Source organism: Lampris incognitus, chromosome 3 (genome assembly GCF_029633865.1).
Source record: "Lampris incognitus isolate fLamInc1 chromosome 3, fLamInc1.hap2, whole genome shotgun sequence".
In the NCBI taxonomy this organism is placed as follows: domain Eukaryota; kingdom Metazoa; phylum Chordata; class Actinopteri; order Lampriformes; family Lampridae; genus Lampris; species Lampris incognitus.
Genome location: NC_079213.1, coordinates 73,604,926 through 73,627,982, shown reverse-complemented (window position 1 = coordinate 73,627,982; position 23,057 = coordinate 73,604,926). Strand labels below are relative to the sequence as shown.

The window sequence follows — 23,057 nt, the reverse complement described above, 5'->3', positions numbered from 1 at the left end:
GTATCACAGGAGGCATGTGGTAGTCTTTAGCCCTCCCTGGCTCGGCAGAGGGGGTGAAGCAGCAACCGGGACGGCTCGAAAGAGTGGGGTAATGGGCCAAGTACAACTGGAGAGAAAAAAAAAGGGGGGGTGACAATCTGCAATAAAGCATCTGCACATTACAGTAAATTTAAAGGTGAATGTGATCAAAAGGAAACACAGACCAAAGGGTCCCAAACGAGACCCTCCATGTTTTTCAAGTGTGATCTTTGTCAACATTGCAGGGAGTAGATGGTAACATCGGAGTATCTCGAAACCTGACACTGCCATGTTTCCTTGTCACCAAACGTTCTCCTTTTTCAGCCACTCGGGTCGATATGGCCCTTAAAACGCAGCACAATCTAGCAACATCTACAAGACGATTTCACGACCAGATGCTTTCCATCATGAGTTTGATTTGTGTTTTTTGTCCTCTGTGATGTCACATTTTTTTAGTCTCAACTCTGGCACTACTTTGATGTCAGGGAGGAGTGTATGTTCCCTGTTTGGAGGACCCTCTGCTTGCCAACATGGCAGTGACCTGGTTCCAGACTGCCACGCTGTAGTTTTTCCTTTGTAAATGGAAGAGTGTGGCAAAAACGCAAATCTGTTAACAAGCTCTGACCCAGATTCCATTGCACTATTGGCTGTTCTCTTCTGGTTCTTTCTCTGGATCCAAATCTACGGCCACAGAGGAGCCATTTAATAGGTAACTGGGGGATTGCTATAAACATATAAGATTTCCCTTGTTTAAAGTTTTTCTCTTTGCAAGTTTGCAAAAGAACATTTTAGGTTTCATGTTTTAAATGTACTCCAAACAAGACTATTAATCAAGTTCTGTAAAGTGACATTTGCATGAACTGTTCTTTTAATCACAGTAATGTTTACGAAAAGGTGATAATCACTGTAATTTTATTGTGGCCCCTCACTCAAAGACCAAAATGCTTCTGAAATCCCTCTTCATCTAAAATTCAAATCTCAACAGCCTTTAACACTAAACTAAAATTGTCAATTGTGGCGTAGGTGGCTGAGAGAAAGCGCTAAAACAAATAATGACACTCTAGCTAATTTGCTCAGTCCTCATTAAAGGCACTTAAAATTAGCAGGAAATTACACAAATGGGTTCCCACTTCATGAGGGTCTGCTTTTTTTTTTACTTGCGCAGAGAAGTCAATGTCCTCAGAGGTTCATGTTAACAGGGCTTAGATGATCATTTACATCTACGCCATCTGTGGAAAACATAATGAATGTTCAAATAACAGACCCACGAAGCGGATCAACACCAGCCCGTCAGTCTACCTTGGTCAGTAGACCTGTAATGCTGAAAGCCTCAGTTGTTTTGGCATTGTTGTATAGTCTACGAAACGATTTTGAAACTCGCAAATTACAATTCTGTTGCTGAGTTCAGAAGCGTTATCCAGGTTATGTAAGACGAATCTGAGGGAAAATGTTGATGACTACGTTGACTAAGTTGTTTGAATAGATTCCACTGAAGCAGCGGAAACTGCTATTCTAAACAGTCAGCAATGAGCAGAGCGGCTCTAAGGGAGAGAAAACAGCTGGCCTGACACACTTTGTTGAGCAACATCATTTCACATCTAAGAAGAGATTAACAGCTCCTACCTTTGGTGTCTTATCAGTCCACAAGTTGCAGCTTTGCAGGCACATGATCAGTAAGACTACTACAGACTCAAGAGCCACACAGGGTTCAGTATCGCTCCCATTCCAGCTCTGTGCTATGCCTGTTCAAACCCTTTGAGAGAGCTTTTGATAGTCTCAGAAAAATATACCCCTATCAAATGTCCACTGAAATAACTTGAAAATTGACATGTGTTGGTTGTATGACTTTATAAAGGCCATTTATGTGGGGAAGAAGAGCCACTTTCTTTTGTCATACCATGTGACAGGATTATCAAAGACCCCAGCCCCCCCAACTATGGACTGTTCCAGCTACTACCGTCAGGCAAGTGGTACCACAGCCTCATAGCCCGGACCAGTAGGCTCCGGAACAGCTTTTTCCACCAAGCAACCAGGCTTTTGAACAAAGAACATTAAAGACACTCAGCCTGGTGCCGGACTGACTGGTACTGACCTATGGTCTTCAGCGGATCATCAGTTTACACATAACACACACACACACACACACACACACACACACACACACACACACAGATGTAGCTTGGCTTACACAAACACACACAAATATACAAACAACTACACACATATATGTACATTTATTAAGGCTGGGCCTACACACACACACACCACCTTACATACACTATTATTATTATTACTGCTTTTTTGTTGTTTTGTCATTATTTTATTACTATTGCTGCTGCAGTGTTGAGGAGCCAAAACACAAGAATTTTACTCTCTTGTACTTGTATAATGAGACGTAACAAATAAAGAACCTTGACTGTTGATCTTAACATGGAAAAAATCTGAATTTTTCCAGTGTCACCTTAGGCGAGCAGACCTAATAGGTACATTGCAAAAAAATACCTTTGTCGGTTATACAATCTAATTTTGAGACTTACAAGTGTACTTTTCTAAAAAAATAAAACTTTGTTGATGGGCAAGGTACCGTCTCTTTATCCACCTTTTTTCTCTGAGGCTGTGCATTGTGTGCAGGATTGATGCAGATGATAGCGACTATTATTTCCATCATAACATGGAGTAATTGTATGAGTTTCGAAGGGGTAGTATCACAATTACCAGATTGTATAGAGAGTAATTTGAACGGTAAATCCATGGGTATAAATTAGGATTGCCATAATGAGGGGGCGTCCGGGTAGCGTGGCGGTCTATTCCATTGTCTACCAACATGGGGATCACCAGTTCGAATCCCCATGTTACCTCCGACTTGGTCGGGCGTCCCTACAGACACAATTGGCCATGTCTGTGGGTGGGAAGCCGGATGTGGGTATGTGTCCTGGTCGCTGCACTAGCGCCTCCTCTGGTCAGTCGGGACGCCTGTTGGGGGAGGGGGGGATAGCGTGATCCTTCCATGCGCTACATCCCCCTGGTGAAACTCCTCAAGCGGCTGGCGACTCCACATGCATCGGAGGAGGCATGTGGTAGTCTGCAGCCCTCCCCGCATCGGCAGAGGGGGGTGGAGCAGTGACCGGGACGGCTTGGAGATTGGGGTAATTGGCCCAATGCAATTGGGGAGGGAAAAAAAAGAAAAGAAAAATATAGATGGATTTCCCATTTTCAAATATTATATGAATATGTTTCCATAAAGAAAGAAACAAAAGCATTCACTGTTTCTCAGACACAAGCTCACAGAGCACTTTATCAGGAACATCTGTACACCTACTTATTCATGCAATTATCTAATCAGCCAACCATGTGGCAGCAGCGCATTAAATAAAATCATGCCGATACGGGTCAGGTGCTTCTGTTAATGTTCACACGTCAACCATCACAATGGGGGAAAAAATGTGATCTCGGTGATTTCGAAAACAGCATGACTGTTGGTGTCAGTTGAGCTGGCTTGAGTACTTCTGCAACTGCTGCTCTCCTGGGATTTTCATGTACAACAGTCTCTGGAGTTTACTCAGAAAGGTGTGGAGAAAAAAAAATCCAGTGAAAGGCTGTTACGCCTTGTTAATGAGAGGTCAACGGAGGACAGCTGACAGAAGGGCTACGGTAACTCCGATAACCACTCTGTACAATGGTGGTGTGCAGAAAAGCATCTCAGAATGCACAACACATAGAACCTTGAGGCGGATGGGTCACAACAGCAGAAGACCACGCAGAGTTCCACTTCTGTCAGCCAAGAACAGAAAGCTGAGGTTGCAGTGGGCACAGGCTCACCAAAACTGGACAGGTGAAGACTGGAAAAATGTAGCCTGGTCCGACGAATCTTGATTTCTGCTGAGGCACACAAATGGTTGAGTCAGAATTTGGCACCAACAGCATGAAACCATGGGCCCAACCTGCATTGTGTCAGCAGTCCAGGCTGGTAGCGGTGGTGTAATGGTTGTGTAGACTGTTCTCTTGGTACACTTTGGGCCCATTAACACCAATCAATCATTGATTGAATGGCACAGCCTATTTGAGTATTGTTGCTGACCATGTGCATCCATCCCTTCATGGCCACAATTTAGCTGCCCATCTTCTAATGGCTACTTCCACCAAGATAATCCAACATGTCACAAAACAAAAGTCGTCTCAAACTGGTTTCATGGACATGATGAGTTCAGTGTTCTTCAGTGACCTTCCCAGTTACCGGATCTGAATCCAGTGGGACACCTTTGGGATGTGGTGGAACGGGAGATTCGCAGCATGAATGTGCAGCTGACGAATTTGCAGAAATTGCACGATGCAATCATTTCAAAATAGACCGGAATCTCAAAGGAACATTTCCAACATCTTGTGGAATCCATGCCATGAAGAATTGAGGCGACTCTCTTTTTATATATGTTTTTCTGATTTATTTGACAACGACAGGAAGGCGGGAGAGAAGGGGGGGATGGCATACAGCAAAGAGCCCGGGCTGGATTCGAACCCAGGCTGCTGCGGTAAGGACTCAGCCTTGATACATAGCATGCGCTCTACCAGGTGAGTCACCGGGGCGGAACTGAGACTGTTTTGAGAGCAAAAGTAGGCTCTACCCACTATTAGTATAGCGTTCCTAATAAAGTGCTTAATGAGTGTGGACTGATGAAAGTTTTAGCACCCGTGAGCTGGAGTGTCAGCATGTGGCTGAGCGGCTTGTATTGTTGCCCTCCTGAGGGTCATGGGTTTGGTTTCCTCCTACAGTCCAAAGAGAGAGATGTCAGGTAATTGGAAGACTCTAAATTGTACATAGGTGTGTGTGTGTGTGTGTGTGTGTGTGTGTGTGTGTGTGTGTGTGTGTGTGTGTGTGTGTGTGTGTGTGTGTGTGTGTTTAGTCTACATAAAATACACTAGTCCAAAACATTCATATTTTGTCTCAGGTGCTCATGGAACAACTACTGTACATTGTGATGTGTTTTTACCTCTTTATTGAGATGAAAAATACATCCTTACAAAAAAAACAAAACAAAAAGATAAAATAGCTTATACAACCAATCTAGTTGCATAAAAAAGAATGGGCTTGGGATCAGTCAGTGTTACTATTGGAGCCCACATCCATTTCTTCAGATCAAGCATTGCATAAACTGTCCCAAATCATATCCACGTTCCTCAGAAAGGAGAGGTAAAAAAAAGAAAAAAGTAATAACTTTTGGATCAATCCAGAATGTGTCTATGTGTGTCCTGTGGTGGCCTGGCGCCCTGTCCAGGATGTCTACCAGCCTTGTATCCAGTGCCTGCTGGGATTTGCTCCAGATCCCCGTGACTCTAATTTGGATTAAGTGGGTAAAGAGAAGGAATGAATGCACGTAAAATGTGGCTGAGACTCAGATTAAAGTTCAAAGTTCATATCATGTGCAATAATAGAAATAAAACAAGAATTAATGGCTGTAGATTGACGGTGATATCTTTCTAGCAAACACCAACGGTTAAAGAACCCAAACTTCTTGTTGTAGCCGTGTATGTCAACATCCTGTTAAGGTTGCACAAGTTGACATAGTGACTTGTGTGCTTTTTGAGCTTTTCGGGAATTTGCATTTTAACGATGGCATACTGTAAGTGCAAAATGCTTACCCTTGTGAGAGGTAAGGGACCTTCACAAACGTGTGACATATTAGATCACATCCTGCTGCTCATTTTTGGCAGACACGTCTCTGACTCCTTCCTCTCTTATTGAAATATTTATGAAACCTCATCTGGTCTTTTCAAGAATGCAAGTTTTGAAACATGCAAGTGCTAACACACACACACACACACACACACACACACACACACACACACACACCGACTCACACCATTTTTCACAGTGGAACGAAGAATCACTTTCACAAACAAGACCTGAAACCAGTTCTACTTTTATACCTCCTGTGCAAAAATAACTTTAGGTTTCTTTCAATTCCTCCATTTTTTAACGGAGGAAAAAAAAAACTACGTGATAGACTTTTCAATAAACTGTGTAAGCTTCTTCTTTTTTTTTTTTTTCACGCGCAACCTCTATTTCTTTTTTTCTTTCTCGTGGCTGCCAAATACATATAATCTCAATTGAATCATGTGGGATTGGAAGGGATTTTGTTGAAAGCAGAGGAACATTTTCCACCAATTTTTTTTTCTTGGTCTTTCTCTCAAAAACCTAACAAAGGAAATAAAGTAATCACAACATGAAATTAGTGTAGTTCTATGCTGAGTCTGGAAAGACCTGTAACACCATGGAAAAAAACAGCAATACCCGGAAAAAAAAAAAAGAAAAAATATGAGGAAAAGAATTTGGTCTTTTGGCTCTCATTCAGGACAGAGCTTTCTCTCTCACTCGCTCCCTTCCTTCTCTCTCTGCCTGTCCTTCTTTTCTCTTTCTGAACTTTCCCTCTCTCCCACTCCCACACTCTCACACATCTGGAGGGTATCTGGACTAGCTGTGACTCTGTGCTTGCTATGGGACAGACAGTGGTGGGATTGGACATCAGACCTCACCGGATTTCAGTCAACTTTGCTTGAAAGCGGTAACGTAGACCACCGTATTATTGATATGAGGTTTGCGGCACGTTCTTTGCAGACGATTCATTGTTACAGACTGAACTTGATTGGGTTTTAAATTTCATTTCCCCTTTTGCGAGACTTTTTATTTATTTATTTGTGACTTGCGCTCCAAATGCAGCACCAACTGTATTGAAAATACAGCGAGGACACGTCTTGGGATTGTTAATATGGTTGTAAACTGTGATCGCATACATTTGCTCTGCTGAACACGATGGGAGTACCACCAATAGCAAGTGTAACTCTAGACTTTCCATGTCGGCTCATCTGTTAAGGTTTTAGATTCTGATTTAAATGAGCGTAAAGTGGCTCAGAGCTTCGTTGTCCTAGTTGATGGCATTATAAACTACTTGACTCTCCATGCTATGATGCATTTGCAGTTGGCGGGGGGGGGGGCTCACACTGTGTATGTGGATAAGTGCGCAAGCTCATATTCTTTTTCCATTTGCCGTGGCTGTGTGTGTGTGTGTATGGATATTGTGTACATGTGTGTGTGCATATGTATGTATTTCTCTGTGGGTGTGCATATTTGTGGGCATGTGGTGGTGTGCGTGCATCTGTGGGTGCGCTTGCACATACCCTTGTGTTTTGTGTGTATGGCTGTGCATATACTTGCGTCTGTGTGGTTTTTTTTTTTTCTCACGGGTTTGTGTCAGACCTCTGGTAAATGTTGTGGCGAGAGGACACAGGAAAGGAAGTTCTGGTAGATGGATGGCTTTTAGAGGTTTGCCTTGAGAGATAAGTGCCTGTTTGGAACATTCCATCAACACTGGCATGGACGATAAGAAAGCTTTTTCCTGACTTTACCAGAAAACACTTTTGTCCCTCACCCTGTCCGTCAGTCGTGAAAGATTTGATTCAGCAGTATTGCGTTTTGACCTTTACATGTTTTTTTTTCTTCCTGTCTTTATAAAAATTACTATTCATTTGTTTAAACACATTTGGAATACTTTTAAAGTGCTGTGGTTTGAGTGCATGTGCACTAGCTTCGTGAAGTTCCTTCCAAGATGTGCCTCGTTATGTTTTTGATTTTCCAGGTAAAATTACAGCAACTAATAGAGCCCACAGAAACAGTAAATCTCAAATATGACGTGTTTATGTGAAATTACCATCGGGTTACTTTTTTCCTTGAAGCTTGTAGATGAATTATAGACCATGAATTGACTATTTAAAACAGATCCGAATTCAAATCGTCGATTAAATTGGAACGTGCTTGAACATGCTGGTTTTTTAACCTGACAAGTTACGGGGTTAAGTATCTGTAACATGGTTATAGCATTATGCGCTGCTTTTTTGTAGTTTACCTTTTATAATAAAATTACAGTTGCTTTGTGGAATCAGATTACTGTAATCATATTTTGTGTGTGTGTGTGTGTGTGTGTGTGTGTGTGTGTGTGTGTGTGTGTGTGTGTGTGTGTGTGTAGCATTGTGATTATGTGTTGATGGGGAAACACATTCTTCTTTGATGGATATTTCTCTGAATAATTGTTTGCAGTTGGTGGGAGGCTGATTGGCTTGATGCAAACGGCTGAATCTTTAATTCAGTCCAGCAAATTTTGTTGTCATGGTGTGTAAACAATAGGGACAACTCATCACCATATAACACATTGATATGCAAAATAAGGCTAAAAAATTTGCAGATAGCTTAGTGAGGCAGCAGGGCTACGTAGCATGTTATCTTGCAGATACTGCAACTGAAGAGATGGAAAGGAACTGAAATGAATGAAAAGGAAATTAACTGTAGGAATTAAAAGAGAACAGAAGTGTGACACCCTGTATTATCCTAATGAGTAAAACCTTGATAAGTAAATGCATTGTAACGGTGTTTTGGTTGCTTTATTTTAGCAGCCATAACATGCTCTAAATGTGGATTGATATTTCAACTCTGCTTTCTTGTCTCAGAACTTGTACAACAGGAGCACTGAATGCTGGATATGGCTTTTCCCAAGCATTCCATCATGCAGACCATGGTTGTGCTGCTCTTGGCTTGGGCCTTGGTGCATTGCCAAGCCCCTCTACAACCAGGGGAAGAGGAGGAGGAGGAGGAGCCGATAGAGAAGAAGGCAAAAGTGGTGGCAAAACCCGACGTGATTATCTGTCCGCCAGAGTGCAGCTGCACGGTGGAAGGGGCTGTGGACTGTGCTGGAGTTGACCTCACCAAGTTCCCCAGCAAACTGTCTGAGAACACCCGCCAGCTCTCTCTACAGGTCTCTCTCTCTCTCTCTGTCTCTCTCTCTCCCGCTGTCTCGCTCTCTCAAAGATAAGACAGCAAATACATCTACATACATATTGCCTTTCTGATTATGCAGATGTGAAGAAAATGTTAGAGGCGAGTCACATCCCTTCAGAATATAAAAATAATTGCTGACATTGTGAAGTGCACATTTGTTTTTCTGATCAAGTATCCACCTCATTTTAAACCTATATCATTGTTATGTCTCCTCGTGGCAGAACAACCAAATTCAGGAAGTAACGGTGGAACACCTCTCCTATCTGCACCAGCTGGAGACTCTCAATCTTCAGAACAACTGGCTCACCACTCACGGTAAACCCAGAGACCTGTTTTCTGCAAGGCTGTTCCTTGTTAGCCAACAATGATACTGAAATTCAGTTCGAGTCTGCTCCCCTGTGTCGTATAGAGTAGTTGCCTATCAACTCAAGCCCCCCCCACACACACACACACAAGTCAACCAGCTACAATGTAAGGTCTGTTTAGCAGATACTTGTGCAGCTGGGTTCTTCTGGACTGTCCAGGTTGATCCACCCACGAGGAACACTTTCATATGTCCTGCTTGTTTCATTGAAACTAAATCTTCCTGGTTTAGACTCATGATAATTGATACATTAGTGTTGTTAGTCACTTTAGAAAAGGGTTTCTGTCTCTTTTTCAGGTCTGGAAGATGAAGGATTTGAAGTGCTTGAACTGCTGGCTTATTTGTACTTGGCAAATAATAAAGTGAGTCATACACAAAACTTTTAAGTATCACTACTATGTTGTCTGAAGGTTTATGTTAATGGAGACAATTGTTTGCGAAACATTTGAAAACAGCATTTGTCTGATTGTAGGACATTTCAGCCATTTGTCCTGTCTTGACCTTTCTCATTTTGTCTGGTCGTCTTCTGTTCTGTTCTCTTCTCTTCTACTGCACCATCTGCCTCATATTTGACAGAAGGAAGTGGCACTGAATTACAGTATCAACTCTCCTATCACACGCTGTGTAAAAGCTTATGCTTATAATCATTTCCAGTATGTCTGTGCCAGCTGGTTACCGCAAAGATGTTACTGGCATGTAGACATTTTTGGAGAGGGTGAGAGAGAGAGAGAGAGAGAGAGAGAGACGCACACACACAGAGTGAGAGAGAGAGAGGGCGTGAGAGAGAGCGAGAGAGGGAGATGCATACACAGAGTGAGAGAGGGAGAGAGAGAGAGAGAGAGAGAGAAAGAGAGAGACACACAGAGAGAGCGAGAGAGAGGGAGCGAGAGAGTGAGAGCGAGCGAGAGAGAGAGAGAGGGAGACGCACACAGAGAGAGGGAGAGAGAGAGACGCACACACACAGTGAGAGAGAGGGGGAGCGAGAGAGAGACAGTGAGAGAGAGAGAGTGAGAGAGAGATGCACACACACAAGAGTGTGTGAGAGAGAGAGAAATAAACAGATTGGTCTGTGACTTAACAGGGATGAATAGGCACAGGGGTTGCAGAAAGAATAGTCAATTTTAAGTGCTCGCTAAGCCTCAAAGACACTCATGTTGGTTTAATCCATAAACCATGTTATAAAGGAGAAAGCTCTAAAGCCATATGAACGCTAAAATTTAATCTCACTAGCATCCCACTAGAGTTCTACATTCCCTGCCATTTTGCAAAATACATTGTTCATTCAGGAAGGAGTGACTAATTGAGCGAAACCCTCTTTTAGATGAGGGGCTGTACAACAACCTGCCATATGGCTTTTCCACGACTCCCATTTGGCAAAACTAGTTTATGACTTTATCTGTATCAAAGACATGCGTGTGAGGGTTAATACTCCTGTCTGTGCCCCGGACCGAGGCAATAGGAGAGAAGAACTGGAGGTGGTCACGGGGGCTGCACGACAGCTGCCCACTGCTGCTAGCTACACAGCTAGGATGGGTTAAATGCAGAGGATGAATTTCTCCAAGGGGATTAATAAAAGTATATCTGTATTGATACTGCTTATGTTACTCCACTTCAGCAAAGCACACCAGCTGTGTTAAAGGAAATGATCCATATTTGAAGGTGAAATACGAGGCACTCTGCAAAATGAATGAAAAAAATAAATAAAATAAAGACTTTGTTGTAACATGTGATTTCTGATGTTTTCTCTGCATGCAGCTCACATCAGCACCCAAACACCTGCCACCCTCTTTGGTCAGTGCTGATTTTGCTGCTAATCAGCTTACAAAGATCTACCCATACACGTTTGGCCAGAAACCCGCACTAAAGTAAGAATATATGTATGTGTGTGGGTGCATGTGTTCAAGTGTGTGTTCCATGCAAAGTATTTTCATTTCACCAAAGCATGTCCTCTTGCTCACGTCTTTATTCTCCCATCTTTATTTCTTAGATCTGTCTATCTCCACAACAACAAGCTGACAGATGCAGGGCTCCCAGAACAGATGTTCAATGGCTCTAACAACTTGGAGATCCTCATCATGTCCAGTAACTTTCTGCGCCTCGTCCCCAGGAACCTTCCCTCCACCCTCCATCGTCTCCATCTGAAGGTAATGACCACACGTGATCCACTCAGATCCAGACACACAAAGACACCAAACTTTTATCTGGCAACAAGCTTTTACTTTTCTTTTCTTTCCCTTCTTTCTGCTCTGTTCCTGTCTTTTCCTCAACCAAAGAAATAAATTCAAAATAATTTATGGTCTGTAATAGGAGTTTGGTGTTGTCAACAACAGCTCTGGCCATATATGAGGATGCTGCTGCTGATGAAGATGACGATTACATGTGCTGATTGCCTCCTTTTTACTTATTTCACAGAGTAACAAGCTGGAGAAAATACCCGCAGGGGCCTTTGACAATTTGCCGAACCTCAGAGAGCTGTACTTGCAGGACAACCTCCTGAGTAATGAGGGCATGGACAACGAGACCTTCAGGTAGAACAAATTATTACAGAATTAAGAAGTAGCAGAAAGGCACAGCCCAGCATATTGTCACTGAATTTTTTGGCATTGTCAGAAATTAAACAGCAGCCACTGCTGCTGTACTGCTTATATGGCTTTTGCGTGACCACCTCCATCCTACCTGCCACCTGTTTGGATCTGCTTCTATGTGTTGTATGGGGGACTTGAGCTGGGATCTGGGATTTGTGTGATTTTTTGTTGTTGATATAGTGTACTCTAGGCACAGTTAGTACATACAAGTAGCCTTGTCATCAAGACCACCCAAGGTGAGACTGAGTGCAGATCAGGCCATGGGGGGGGGGGGTCCAAGTCAAGTTCGAGACTGAAATTTATTGAGTCTCACTAAAGTCCAGGTCTTAAAGGTGGAGATTCAAGCTGAGGACCAATGGGGCTACAGGGAAGTTGATATTCACCTCTAATATAAATTAAAGTAACTTGAAGTCTTGTACTTGACAAATTATCACAAGTCCGCACCGTCTGGTCCAAGCCATTATGCTGTGAAGTCTGAGACAAGACCAAGACCCTCAAAATGCAGACTCGAGACCGAGTCCATACATCCGTGCTACAGCCCTGTAGACAAGCAGATCCACTCATTTACAAAGCTGACAGTCCTACTGGCATTAAAATGCAATAAAAAATTATATTTTCCAAACATGCAAGTTGTCCTGACTAAACCAGTGAAGAAACCTATTGATTCATCTGTAGCCCTGGAGCGATTTAGACTGCCTGAGAAAACTCTAAAGTAAAAGAAGAATTCATCAATTTCTTGACCTTCCCTTTGATTTTTGGCAGCCACCTGACCAGCCTGGAGTGTCTGGACTTGTCTAATAACAACCTGAGTGTGGTCCCAAAGGGTCTGCCTCGCAGTCTGGTGCTGCTGCATCTAGAGAAAAACTCCATCCGCAGCATCCCCGGAGATGCCCTTACATCGGTCCGAAATCTTGAATATCTGCTTCTCCACAACAATAAGCTCCGCTCACGCTCCATTCACCCTGCTGCCTTCCAGGTACTCTCCTTCACCCACTGTATTACATCACACCCATTAGGGTATTTTAAATGCTTGGCAGGCTTGTGGGAAACTTTTAAAAATGCAAAATGTGCACACACTTAAACTACTGAGGTGCATTTGATTTAAAAGCACCAATTGACATTTTTGACACATTTATAGTGTTTGTAAGAGATACATATATTCAAATGCAGTCAGTTACTTTAACATCTGAATCTGATCAATTAAAGCGCTCTAGACTGTTTTTTTTTAAAGCATTCAACGTTATGCATCTCGATTTTCTTTTTTCTTTAGGGCTTGAAGAACCTGCATACTCTCCACATGTACAATAACTTGCTGGAGCGGGTTCCCAGGGGCCTGCCCCGCCGTGCTAAGACCCTGATGCTTCTCCACAATGCCATCTCTGAAATTGGTCGCAACGATCTGGTCATTTTGTACACCCTGACAGAGCTCAACCTCAGTTACAACCGGCTGACCAGCTCCAAACTGCACCACGAGGCCTTCAGGAAACTGCGTGTGCTGGAAACCCTGGACCTGTCGGGCAACAGTCTTCATTCACTGCCCCCGGGCCTCCCTCGCAGCCTGCAGGTGTTGAAAATCAAGGACAACCAGCTAAACTCAATACCAGATGGTGTGTTGACGGGCATGGAGAAGCTGAAGGAGATCAACCTGAGCAACAACCGGCTGAAACTGAACTCCATCTACCAGGGAGCTTGGATGGAGCTGAGCTCACTGACCGTAAGTGTGTGGAGAAGTGCGAAACAGGCTATCTCAAGAGGTGGCATGCACATACACACATGCATAACAAAATGTGTACTCACACCCATTCGTACAAACACATTGTGTTGCTAAACACACACACACAACCTAACAGAAATTTAAACTAAAGGAAGAAACGGAAGTATCTTTCTGAATAGGCATCTTGTTGTTTCAGACACTAGACCTGTCCGGTAACCAGCTGTCCCACATCCCAACTGACCTGCCTGAGTCTCTAGAGTATCTTTACCTGCAAAGTAACCGCATCACCAGTGTCCCCGCCTCGGCGTTTGAGGGGACACCTAACATCAAAGGCATTTTCCTGCGGTAAGAAATGTACTAAACGCACACACACACACACTTTATCTGAATGAGATACGGTCAGGTTTTTAGCTCCAGTCAGCACTCCATTTATCCCCTGTAAGTGTTAGGGTAAGTTGTTTTATTTCATGGCAGGTATACGGGGGGCTATCTCTCGACCCAACACCATCTTCACCTCAGAGCTGTCCGGGAAATTTGGTGGATTCCCCCCCGCTTACATAAGTGTCATTACCATTTGGGTTGATGTGTGCTGAGGGGACGATTATGCAGTTGCCACAGAGAAATGACTACGAAGAAACTGACAGTTTGTTTGGACTGAGCTGATTACAAAGGACAGCTATGGTCGGGTAATCGTACAATTGTGCTTTCCTTCCACGGTTTGAAATCACCTTTTTATATTCTTACCAGTTGACTCAAGAGGGGACTTAAGTGGAAAGGATTTATTTTGTTTATTTCTTGTCTGTTATAAATACTTTTGGCGTTTTTATAAGCACCTCTCACAGTGTCCTGGTGTGATACTCTTCCCAGGTTAATCTAGACTCGATCCCAATGCAGCTCTACTTTGCAGAGTACAATGCAGGGCGATATCTGCCCTTACATTATTCAAGGCATGTACCAATGTTTCAGCATCAATCTTGATGCATTGATGTAGCGCTGCTAACTGATGTTTTTCTTCATTGTGGACTTGACTTTATTGTGTGGAGTGAATAAAACCAGCCAGATTATGCACGGACAAGCGCTGGTTTGGTTATTTCTCTGTTTGGTCTCTTGGTATGACCCCAGCGTCATAGTTTTACAGGCTGCGCTTGTGGGTTGTGACCCAAAACAGACTATTGTGCTCTTCATGCTGCTCTAAGCAGCTGCTGTCACATCCATTTGAAAATGTTTTTCCATCAAATCCGCCCCCCACCCACAGCTGGGAGCCTTTGGCCTGAGCCAATTTAGGGCCTCTGGAATGCATCAAGGGGGGTAGGGCAAGGGGGATTTGTGTTGTGCACTTTGACTGTGTCTGTTAGTAACTGTGCCAGCGTTCACATCTACTTTGTAGGTCAGTTATCTCTGTTTATGTTCAGAGTACGCCAGCATTGGGCATTCAGGTAGTGTAGCAGTCTATTCCGTTGCCTACCAACATGGGGCTCGGTAGTTCGAATCCCTGTGTTACCTCCAGCTTGGTCGGGTGTCCCTACAGACACACAATTGGCCGTGTCTGCGGGTGGGGAGCCGGATGTAGGTGTGTGTCCTGGTCGCTGCGCTAGCGCCTCCTCTGGTCAGTCAGGGTGCCTGTTCGGGGGGGAGGGGGAACTGGGGGAATAGCGTGATCCTCCCATGCGCCACGTCCCCATGGCGAAACTCCTCACTGTCAGGTGAAAAGAAGCGGCTAGCGACTCCACATGTATTGGAGGAGGCATGTGGTCATCCGCAGCCCTCCCCGGCTCGGCAGAGGGGGTGGAGCAGTGACTGGGATGGCTTGGAAGAGTGGGGTAATTGGCCAAGTACAATAGGGGAGAAAAAAAAAAAGGGGGGGGGGGAAATCACACAAAAAAAAGAAACCCAGCATTTGCACTAATTAAGGTAAAGATGGAGAACCAAATTCATTCAAAGTGAATGCTGATGACTATGTCTTTGATGGAGCACATAGGGAACAAGGTGGGAGCAGCTGAAAGTGAAAAAGAGGTGATGCCCAAAAGAAGGGTCACAGCGTAATGATTCCTGAAGGGGGGGGGCGGGGGTCAGATGCACCTATTGCCTAAGAACCTGCAAACTGTGAGGGTGTAGAGGAGCTCAAGCAGGAGTCGTGACAACTTTCTCTTTCGGCTACACAACGTGCACCATTTATTCCTTCCACCATTACAACAACACCAAAACCCGCGCAGCGGAAGTGTGTCACTTTAAACCCGAACCGAGGAAACAGCAGCTGTAAACTAACGTTCCTACTAGCTCAATAAGGGGAATTATGTATCCCCATAACCACTACACACGTCCCCCCAGAATTCGCCTTAATATGAAAAGTCAGTGTGGCGAGGGGGGCGGATCTCTCTGCCCCAACGGCTCCGCTGAACAGGAGCTGGGGGCTGGTTAAACGCAGGCAAAGCAGCAGAGCCCTCACAGCTGGACCGGGGAAAGGGAGGGGCTGGGGAAGCAGGGGGCGGCTCGCCGGGGGAGGGGGGCAGAGCCGGGGGGCGCCCCCGCCGTGGGGGCAGGGCAAGACCAACAGGGCAGTCTAAGTCCAGGTGAGCAGGCTTGAGGCTGTCCACAGAAACCCGCTCCAGCGTGCTGCCAACCTCCACCACAAAGTGCTTATCTCCAGTGTCCCGTACCCGAAATGGACCATCGTAGGGTGGCTGCAGGGGACCGCGGTGCGCGTCGTGACGGATGAAAACATACTCCACCGACCACAGCTCCGTGGGGACATAGGACTGAGAGCTGCCATGCTGAGAAGTGGGGACCGGTGCAAAAGCCCTGGCTTCCTCCTGCAGCGCAGTCTGTTGGCATCTGGCGGACCAGGGAGCTGTGGCGGTGGGAAGGAAATCCCCCGGGACCCGAAGTGGCTGTCCGTAGACCAGTTCGGCGGATGAGGACTGGAGGTCCTCCTTGGGAGCCGTCCTGAGCCCAAGCATGACCCAAGGCAGTTTGTCGACCCAGCAGTCGTCCTTGAGGGTAGCCCGCAATGCGGCCTTCGTCGAGCGATGGAACCTCTCGACCAATCCATTCGCCTGAGGGTGATATGCTGTGGTGCGATGGAGCCTCACCCCTAAACCCACGGCGATCTCCTCCCAAAGCGCTGACGTGAATTGCCGCCCTCTGTCCGAGGAGAGGTCAGATGGGGTGCCAAAGCGGGCGACCCAGGTTCCGATGAACGCCCGGGCAACCTCAGGCGCTGTCGTGGACGAAAGCGGGGCGGCCTCTGGCCATCGCGTGGTCCTGTCGACCATGGTGAGCGGTATGTGAAACCACGGGAGGGGGTAGGGGGTAGGGGGCCTACCAGGTCCACGTTCACGTGGTCGAACCTCCTCTCAGGTACCGTGAAAGGTATCAGGGGCGCTTTGACGTACCGGAGTACTTTGGAGCGCTGGCACTCCAACCAGGTGTCAGCCCAGTCCCTCACATCCTTTTTGAGTCCATGCCAGACAAACTTTGCCGCCACCAACCTCTGTGAAGGCTTTCTGCCAGGGTGAGACAGCCCATCGACTGTGTCAAAGACCCGTCGCCTCCAAGCAGTCGGAACGATTGGTCGGGGCTGACCCGTAGAGACGTTGCACAGGAGCGTGGCGCTGGCGTTGTCGAAAGCCACATCCTACAACTGCAGCCCTGTGTCGGCGGTCCTGCATGCCTGCACTCCTGGGTCGGTGGCCTGGTTAGCCGCCATCTGGCTGTAGTCGAGTCCCAAATGGGCGGCACCAGCGATGGCCCGGGAGAGACAGTCAGCGACCGGGTTGGACTTCCCAGCGACATGCCTCACGTTGGTGGTAAACTCTGAGATGTAGACCAACTGTCGCTGCTGGCGGGCTGACCACGGCTCTTCCACCTTGGCCATCGCGAACACCAGCGGTTTGTGATCGACGAAAGCCGTGAACTGACGGCCCTCCAGTAGGAAACGAAAGTGCCTAACAGCGAGGAAAAGGCCAAGCAGCTCACGATCAAAGGTGCTGTATTTGCGCTCTCTCAGGTTCAACTGCCGGCTGAAGAAGGCAAGCGGCTGCCACGCACCGCTCACCCACTGCTCGTAAACCGCGCTGACAGCGTAGTCCGAAGCATCCGTCGTGATGGCAATGGGCGCTCCAGACACAGGGTGTGCCAGCATCGCCGCGTCAGCCAGGGCGGCCTTCACATCCTTAAAACCTGTGTCCCTCTCTGCAGACCAGTCCACAGCGTGTTTGGGGGCTGTGCCCTTCAGAGCCTCATATAGGGGGCGGAGGAGATCGGCAGCCCGCGGGATAAACCGGTGGTAGAAGGACACCATGCCAATGAACTCCTGGAGGGACTGGGCCGTGTGTGGGTGTGGAAAGTCTGCGACGGCCTCCACCTTAGATGGAAGGGGGGCCGCCCCGCCCTTGGTGACCCGGTGGCCCAGGAAGTCGATGGTGCTCAGACCAAACTGGCATTTGGCTGGGTTAACTATCAACCCGTGCAGGCTGAGTCTCTCGAAAAGGGCTCTGAGGTGGGACAAGTGCTCGGACACGGAGGTGCTAGCGACCAGGATGTCATCCAGGTACACAAAGAGGAAAGGCAGGTCCCGCAACACTGAGTCCATGAGGCGTTGGAAGGACTGCACGGCGTTCTTAAGCCCAAACGGCATGCGCAGGAACTCGAACAGTCCGAACGGAGTTGTCACAGCCGTTTTGGGGACATCAGCGGGATGGACGGGCACCTGGTGGTATCCACGGCCGAGGTCCACCTTGAAAAAGATCACTTTCCCAGCCAGGTGGCCGGAGAAATCTTGGATGTGAGGGACTGCGTAGAGGTCCGGTGTTGTTGTGTCATTGAGCCGACGGTAGTCACCAAATGGGTGACTACCGTGGAGGGGTGAAGCCCATGGGCTGCTGGAGCGACGGATGATGCCGAGGCGCTCCATGTTCTCAAACTCTGCCTTGGCGACAGAGAGCTTGGTCGGGTCGAGGCGCCGAGCTCGGGTGTGCACCGGCGGGCCGGTGGTGACGATGTGGTGCTCAACCCCATGTTTGGTCGTAGATGACGAGAATGTGGGCTGAGTGACGTCAGGGAACTCGGAGAGAAGATGGAGAAACACGTCCTCATTGGAGAGCATGCTGGACAGCCTGACGGAGCCTGTATCGCTGAGTGCACACGCGTGTGAAGCGAAGGTGATGGCGTCAATCAGGCGTCGATTCCTGACGTCCACCAGCAGCCCATGAGCACAAAGAAAATCTGCACCGAGGAGGGGAAATGCCACGTCGGCGGTGACAAAATCCCAGCTGAACCGCTGTCCATTAAAACACATGTCAATGTGCCTCGTGCCGTACGTACGGATAGAGCTGCCGTTAGCAGCTTCCATGGGAGGGCCGTGAGCGCCCGACAGGGCGTCCACACTCGATGCAGATACGACACTCCTCTGCGCCCCAGTGTCGCATAGGAAACGCCGCCCCGAGATGGAGTCTCGCAGGAAAAATAGCCTGTTGTCCTCCACGCCGACGCCCATGGCCACTAGTGAGCGCCGGCCTTGGTGTTTCCCGACGAGCTGAAATTGCACGGGGAGGTGCACTTTTTCGCCTCGGCCCTGAACTTTGCATGGTAAAAGCACAGGCCGGGCTCCTGTCGCCGACCGGGGGTTGCCGCGGCGATCACCACGGAGTCACCAGGTGGTGGCGTGTGGAGGTGGGCAGGGGTGAGCACGGACGCGCAGTGCTGCTGTTGGCTGGCCAGGAAGAACTTGTCAGCTTCTTCAGCTAGCTTGCGGCAATCGGTAATGCTGGTGTTAGCCAAAGCGGTCCGCACCTGAGCAGGCAGTTGTCGCAGAAATAGTTGTACAAAGAGGAAATCAGGTGTGTGCGCCGGTCCCAGCAGATTCAGCAATTTGTCCATGAGCTCGGATGGCTTACTGTCACCCAAGCCTTGCAGAGAAAAGAGACGGTGGGCCCTCTCGGCGTCGGAAAGTTCAAAAATCTTCAAGAGGTGATCTTTGAGCCCCTTGTATTTGTCTGCCGCCGGAGGATTTGTAAGGAGACTCACCACTCGAGTTGCAGTCGAGCATCCGAGCGCCGATACCACGGAGTAGTATTTAGTAGCATCATCCGTTATTTTGCGGATAGCAAACTGCGCTTCCGCCTGGGCGAACCATGTCGTTGCTGATGACTCCCAGAACTCTGGCAATTTGAGCGAAACCGCGTTGATTTCGTCAACCATGTTCGTTCGAAAGATTGTCTCTGATAACTACCAAGAGACAAACGTCGGGGTCACCAGTGTAGAGGAGCTCAAGCAGGAGTCATGACAACTTTCTCTTTCGGCTACACAACGTGCACCATTTATTCCTTCCACCATTACAACAACAACAAAACCCGCGCAGCGGAAGTGTGTCACTGTAAACCCGAACCGAGGAAACAGCAGCTGTAAAGTAACGTTCCTACTAGCTCAATAAGGGGAATTATGTAGCCCCATAACCACTACAAGGGTATAGTTATCCAGGACCATAATGTGATTTTTGAATGCCATTTGTTATGTGTGAATGTTTTTTTTTGTTGCAAATTACATACTATTTAAAGTTTCACACTTTGAATCCCTGACATTTAGAATGCCAGCATTCTGTTTTGAACCTTATTCTGAACCTGCTCCTGTTTTCCCTCTAAGGTTCAACCGCCTTTCTGTTGATTCTGTGAAAGAGAGCTCTTTTGCACACCTGGTCAACTTACAGGTGCTGGACATAGGCCCGGGCAGCGAAGACCTCTCCTATCAAGAAGAGGAAACGGTGGAAAAAGACAAGTAAGAGGGGAAGGAAATGAAAGATCAAAACTAGATCACATCTACTAATGGAAATTGTCCTGGGACTGCACTTGCACAAGGAAAGAAAGAGCTTTTAAATGGATGAAGACCTGTGAATGACTGACCTAGTCATCTCCCAGGTTTGTTATGGTAATGAATGGCAGATTTTCATATTTCTGGTGCAGGATACCGGATGAAGTTTTTTTTATGTTTTTGCTTCTGGTTAAATTCAACAGTGCATATGCTTATATCTGAGCTTCCATAATTGGTTTTGACTTTTGATATGAAATATCTGTTTTCTAAGGAGCAAAGTCGACTTTACCTTCTTCAGTTCATGAATTATCTTTGCAAAAATGAATGTGAATTTTCCTAACTTTTCAGAATGCATGCGTTACGAGTCAAACATTTGACCAAAGGCAAGACTTGTTATATGTTGATCATATTGCCTGTGTCTTCCTGTGCTGTGCTTCAAGAAAGACTTCTGAAAGGCTACTTGCTCTGGCTTATGAATCAGTTTTACAAGTCTGTGAAACATTTGGTGTACTTGATCTCTTTGAAAAAATAAAAAATAAAAGAAAATGCAAATCAAACCTTTTGACACGCAGCAACAAAGTCATCGCTCTGAAACGGATTGCATTGAATGCATCTATTTTCATAATCCTAAAGTAGTTTTTTTTTAAAGTTGTAAACCTGATGCCAGCCAATGAGCTGTCCTAATGGATAGCAATTTATTTCAGAATATCAATGTGTAGAACTGTGGACTTCACTGTTATTATGCAATTCCTATGTCATGTGTTTGTGATGAAAATTATTCCAAGCATAAGAATAATTTCAACCTACCTGGAGCTTTTATCCATGCTGCTATTGCCTCACTTTAGAACAGTTTTGTTTTATAGACCAGGACAAAACTGAAAATATTTTTATATAAATATTTGAAATAAGCTGCAGATATTTTTGTATGACATCTAAGGTAAAATACACATGCTCTCTGATGGATTTCACAACAAAGCGACGAATGCAGAGTCTCTTTTTCCACAGTATTACTATTCTATCACATTTACAGTCATGGCATCTAACAAAGCAATAAATTATTTTAAAAGGAAGAAGATTTTGTGCATTTCTTGAGGTCTGTTGGAGTCTGATTTCTTCTGCTACAGAAACAGAAACCAACGAATGCCTGGTGAGTAAGGTCAACACTCCTCAGAGAACTCATTTATTTCATTCTTACTCATCAAACACCGCAGAATCCAGCATGCAGAGAAAAAGCATTACAAACATGCCTGGTGGTGAACAGCTCATTCAGACCCCTTCTTTAAGTCTCTTGGCCCCATAATTATAATTGTGGGCAGAATCAATTAAATCCTTTTCTCATTTGTGGAAATAAAATCAAAATGACCTCTGCTGTATTCGCATCTTAGATATTAAACACGCTGCATTTCATTCTGCACTTCAGCGACACAGTGTAGGTTGTGTTGATAAACTGTTAAGTTCAAATACAAAGTGGAATTTGTTGGTAATTTTCCACTGCACATAACGAACATATTTTTTTCTCATATCAATGATAGTAATGTTTAAAGACCAGCACCTTCCCTATTCTTTTATCGCATAATAAGAAAGACAGTGGCGGCCCAGTGCATGATATACAATACCAATGGCTGTTGAAGTGAATGCATTTAGAAAGCTGAGTGGCTGTTGCAGCTAGAAAAGCGCTATATAAAATGCAACTTGATTGATTGAATGCATTTATTTTTCCACACACTAACAGTGGACAAAAAGAACTGCAGTGAACTGACCAGCTATGTGAAAAGGTGGTTTTGTCTGACAGAGCAAACTGGACCCTTTATACAACAAGAGCAAGAAGTCGTAAGCTGCATACGGATATGATCTGCTTGTCCTTGTAAATTTGGCCATTCTGCAATGCAGACATTGCAAAAATCCTCCAAATGCAACAACCAATGGCTGACGTAGTAGTTAAGGCCTTTGCACATAAATAACATGTTTTTGTGCAAAATAAGATAGTTTGTCTGATTTTTGTCAAAAAGGACAGGATGCTGATACTGATATTGACCAGTCGGTCCCCTATTTTGCCAGTTCTCCTCTGCTTTGGATTGTTTGACATTGCTGATGTTCATGCATTTCATTGGTCACTCTTTCTAACCTGCAAAAATTTGCAACAAATAAGATGGCTCCAATTTTTTCCCTGCAGAAAAATACATCTTCGGTGTGCAAGGAGCAAAGAGACCCACACACACACACACACACACACACACACACACACACACACACACACACACACACACAAAACTTTGTTAAAAGAAACACTCAACGGTAGGGAAAGTACTCAACAAATAAGGGGCAAAATAATCCAGTGAGTCAAGTAAATTCTTTATGAGACAGTACAAGCCTGTTTCATGCCATAAGCAATCATCAGCTGTCAATATTGACAGCTGATGATTGCTTCTTCTGTCCAGATCTTGAAATCTGGACAGAAGAACTGTTGAATATTTAAACAAAAGCAGAAACAAAAAAGAAAAGCCAACAGAATTAAACACTGACTGGGTTTATGTTAAATAACAAGTTGTTTTTGCAGGATGTTCAAGTGCCAGGAAAGTGAAAATTGAAATTAAGCGCTTAAAGTTGTTCTTATATCTGAAGCCATTAAATATATTTTTGCCCAGATATGAATGGTGCAACATGGCCACAAGAGATGGTGGTGGGTTTTGACGAATTGTCTCTTGGTACTTACTGTCTTTGCTGTCATCATCACCATCATCAACTGAGCAC

The 23,057-nt window shown here is 45.7% G+C and overlaps 1 protein-coding gene across 2 annotated transcripts; it reads left to right on the top strand.

The window, feature by feature from the left end:
• Positions 1-6,455: 6,455 nt before the first annotated feature.
• On the top strand, positions 6,456-21,370 carry podn (podocan). Of its 2 annotated transcripts, none has more exons than XM_056277409.1 (11): positions 6,456-6,575; positions 8,512-8,816; positions 9,061-9,154; positions 9,501-9,565; positions 10,959-11,068; positions 11,191-11,347; positions 11,616-11,731; positions 12,551-12,764; positions 13,059-13,502; positions 13,699-13,847; positions 20,142-21,370. In XM_056277409.1, exons 2-11 carry the CDS (start codon positions 8,535-8,537, stop codon positions 20,275-20,277), a joined length of 1,767 nt encoding a protein of 588 aa, XP_056133384.1. In that variant the 5' UTR covers positions 6,456-6,575; positions 8,512-8,534; the 3' UTR covers positions 20,278-21,370. The 2 variants fall into 2 exon arrangements, with proteins under 2 accessions (XP_056133384.1, XP_056133385.1); XM_056277410.1 differs by lacking the exon at positions 20,142-21,370 and adding an exon at positions 13,977-14,298.
• Positions 21,371-23,057: the final 1,687 nt, after the last annotated feature.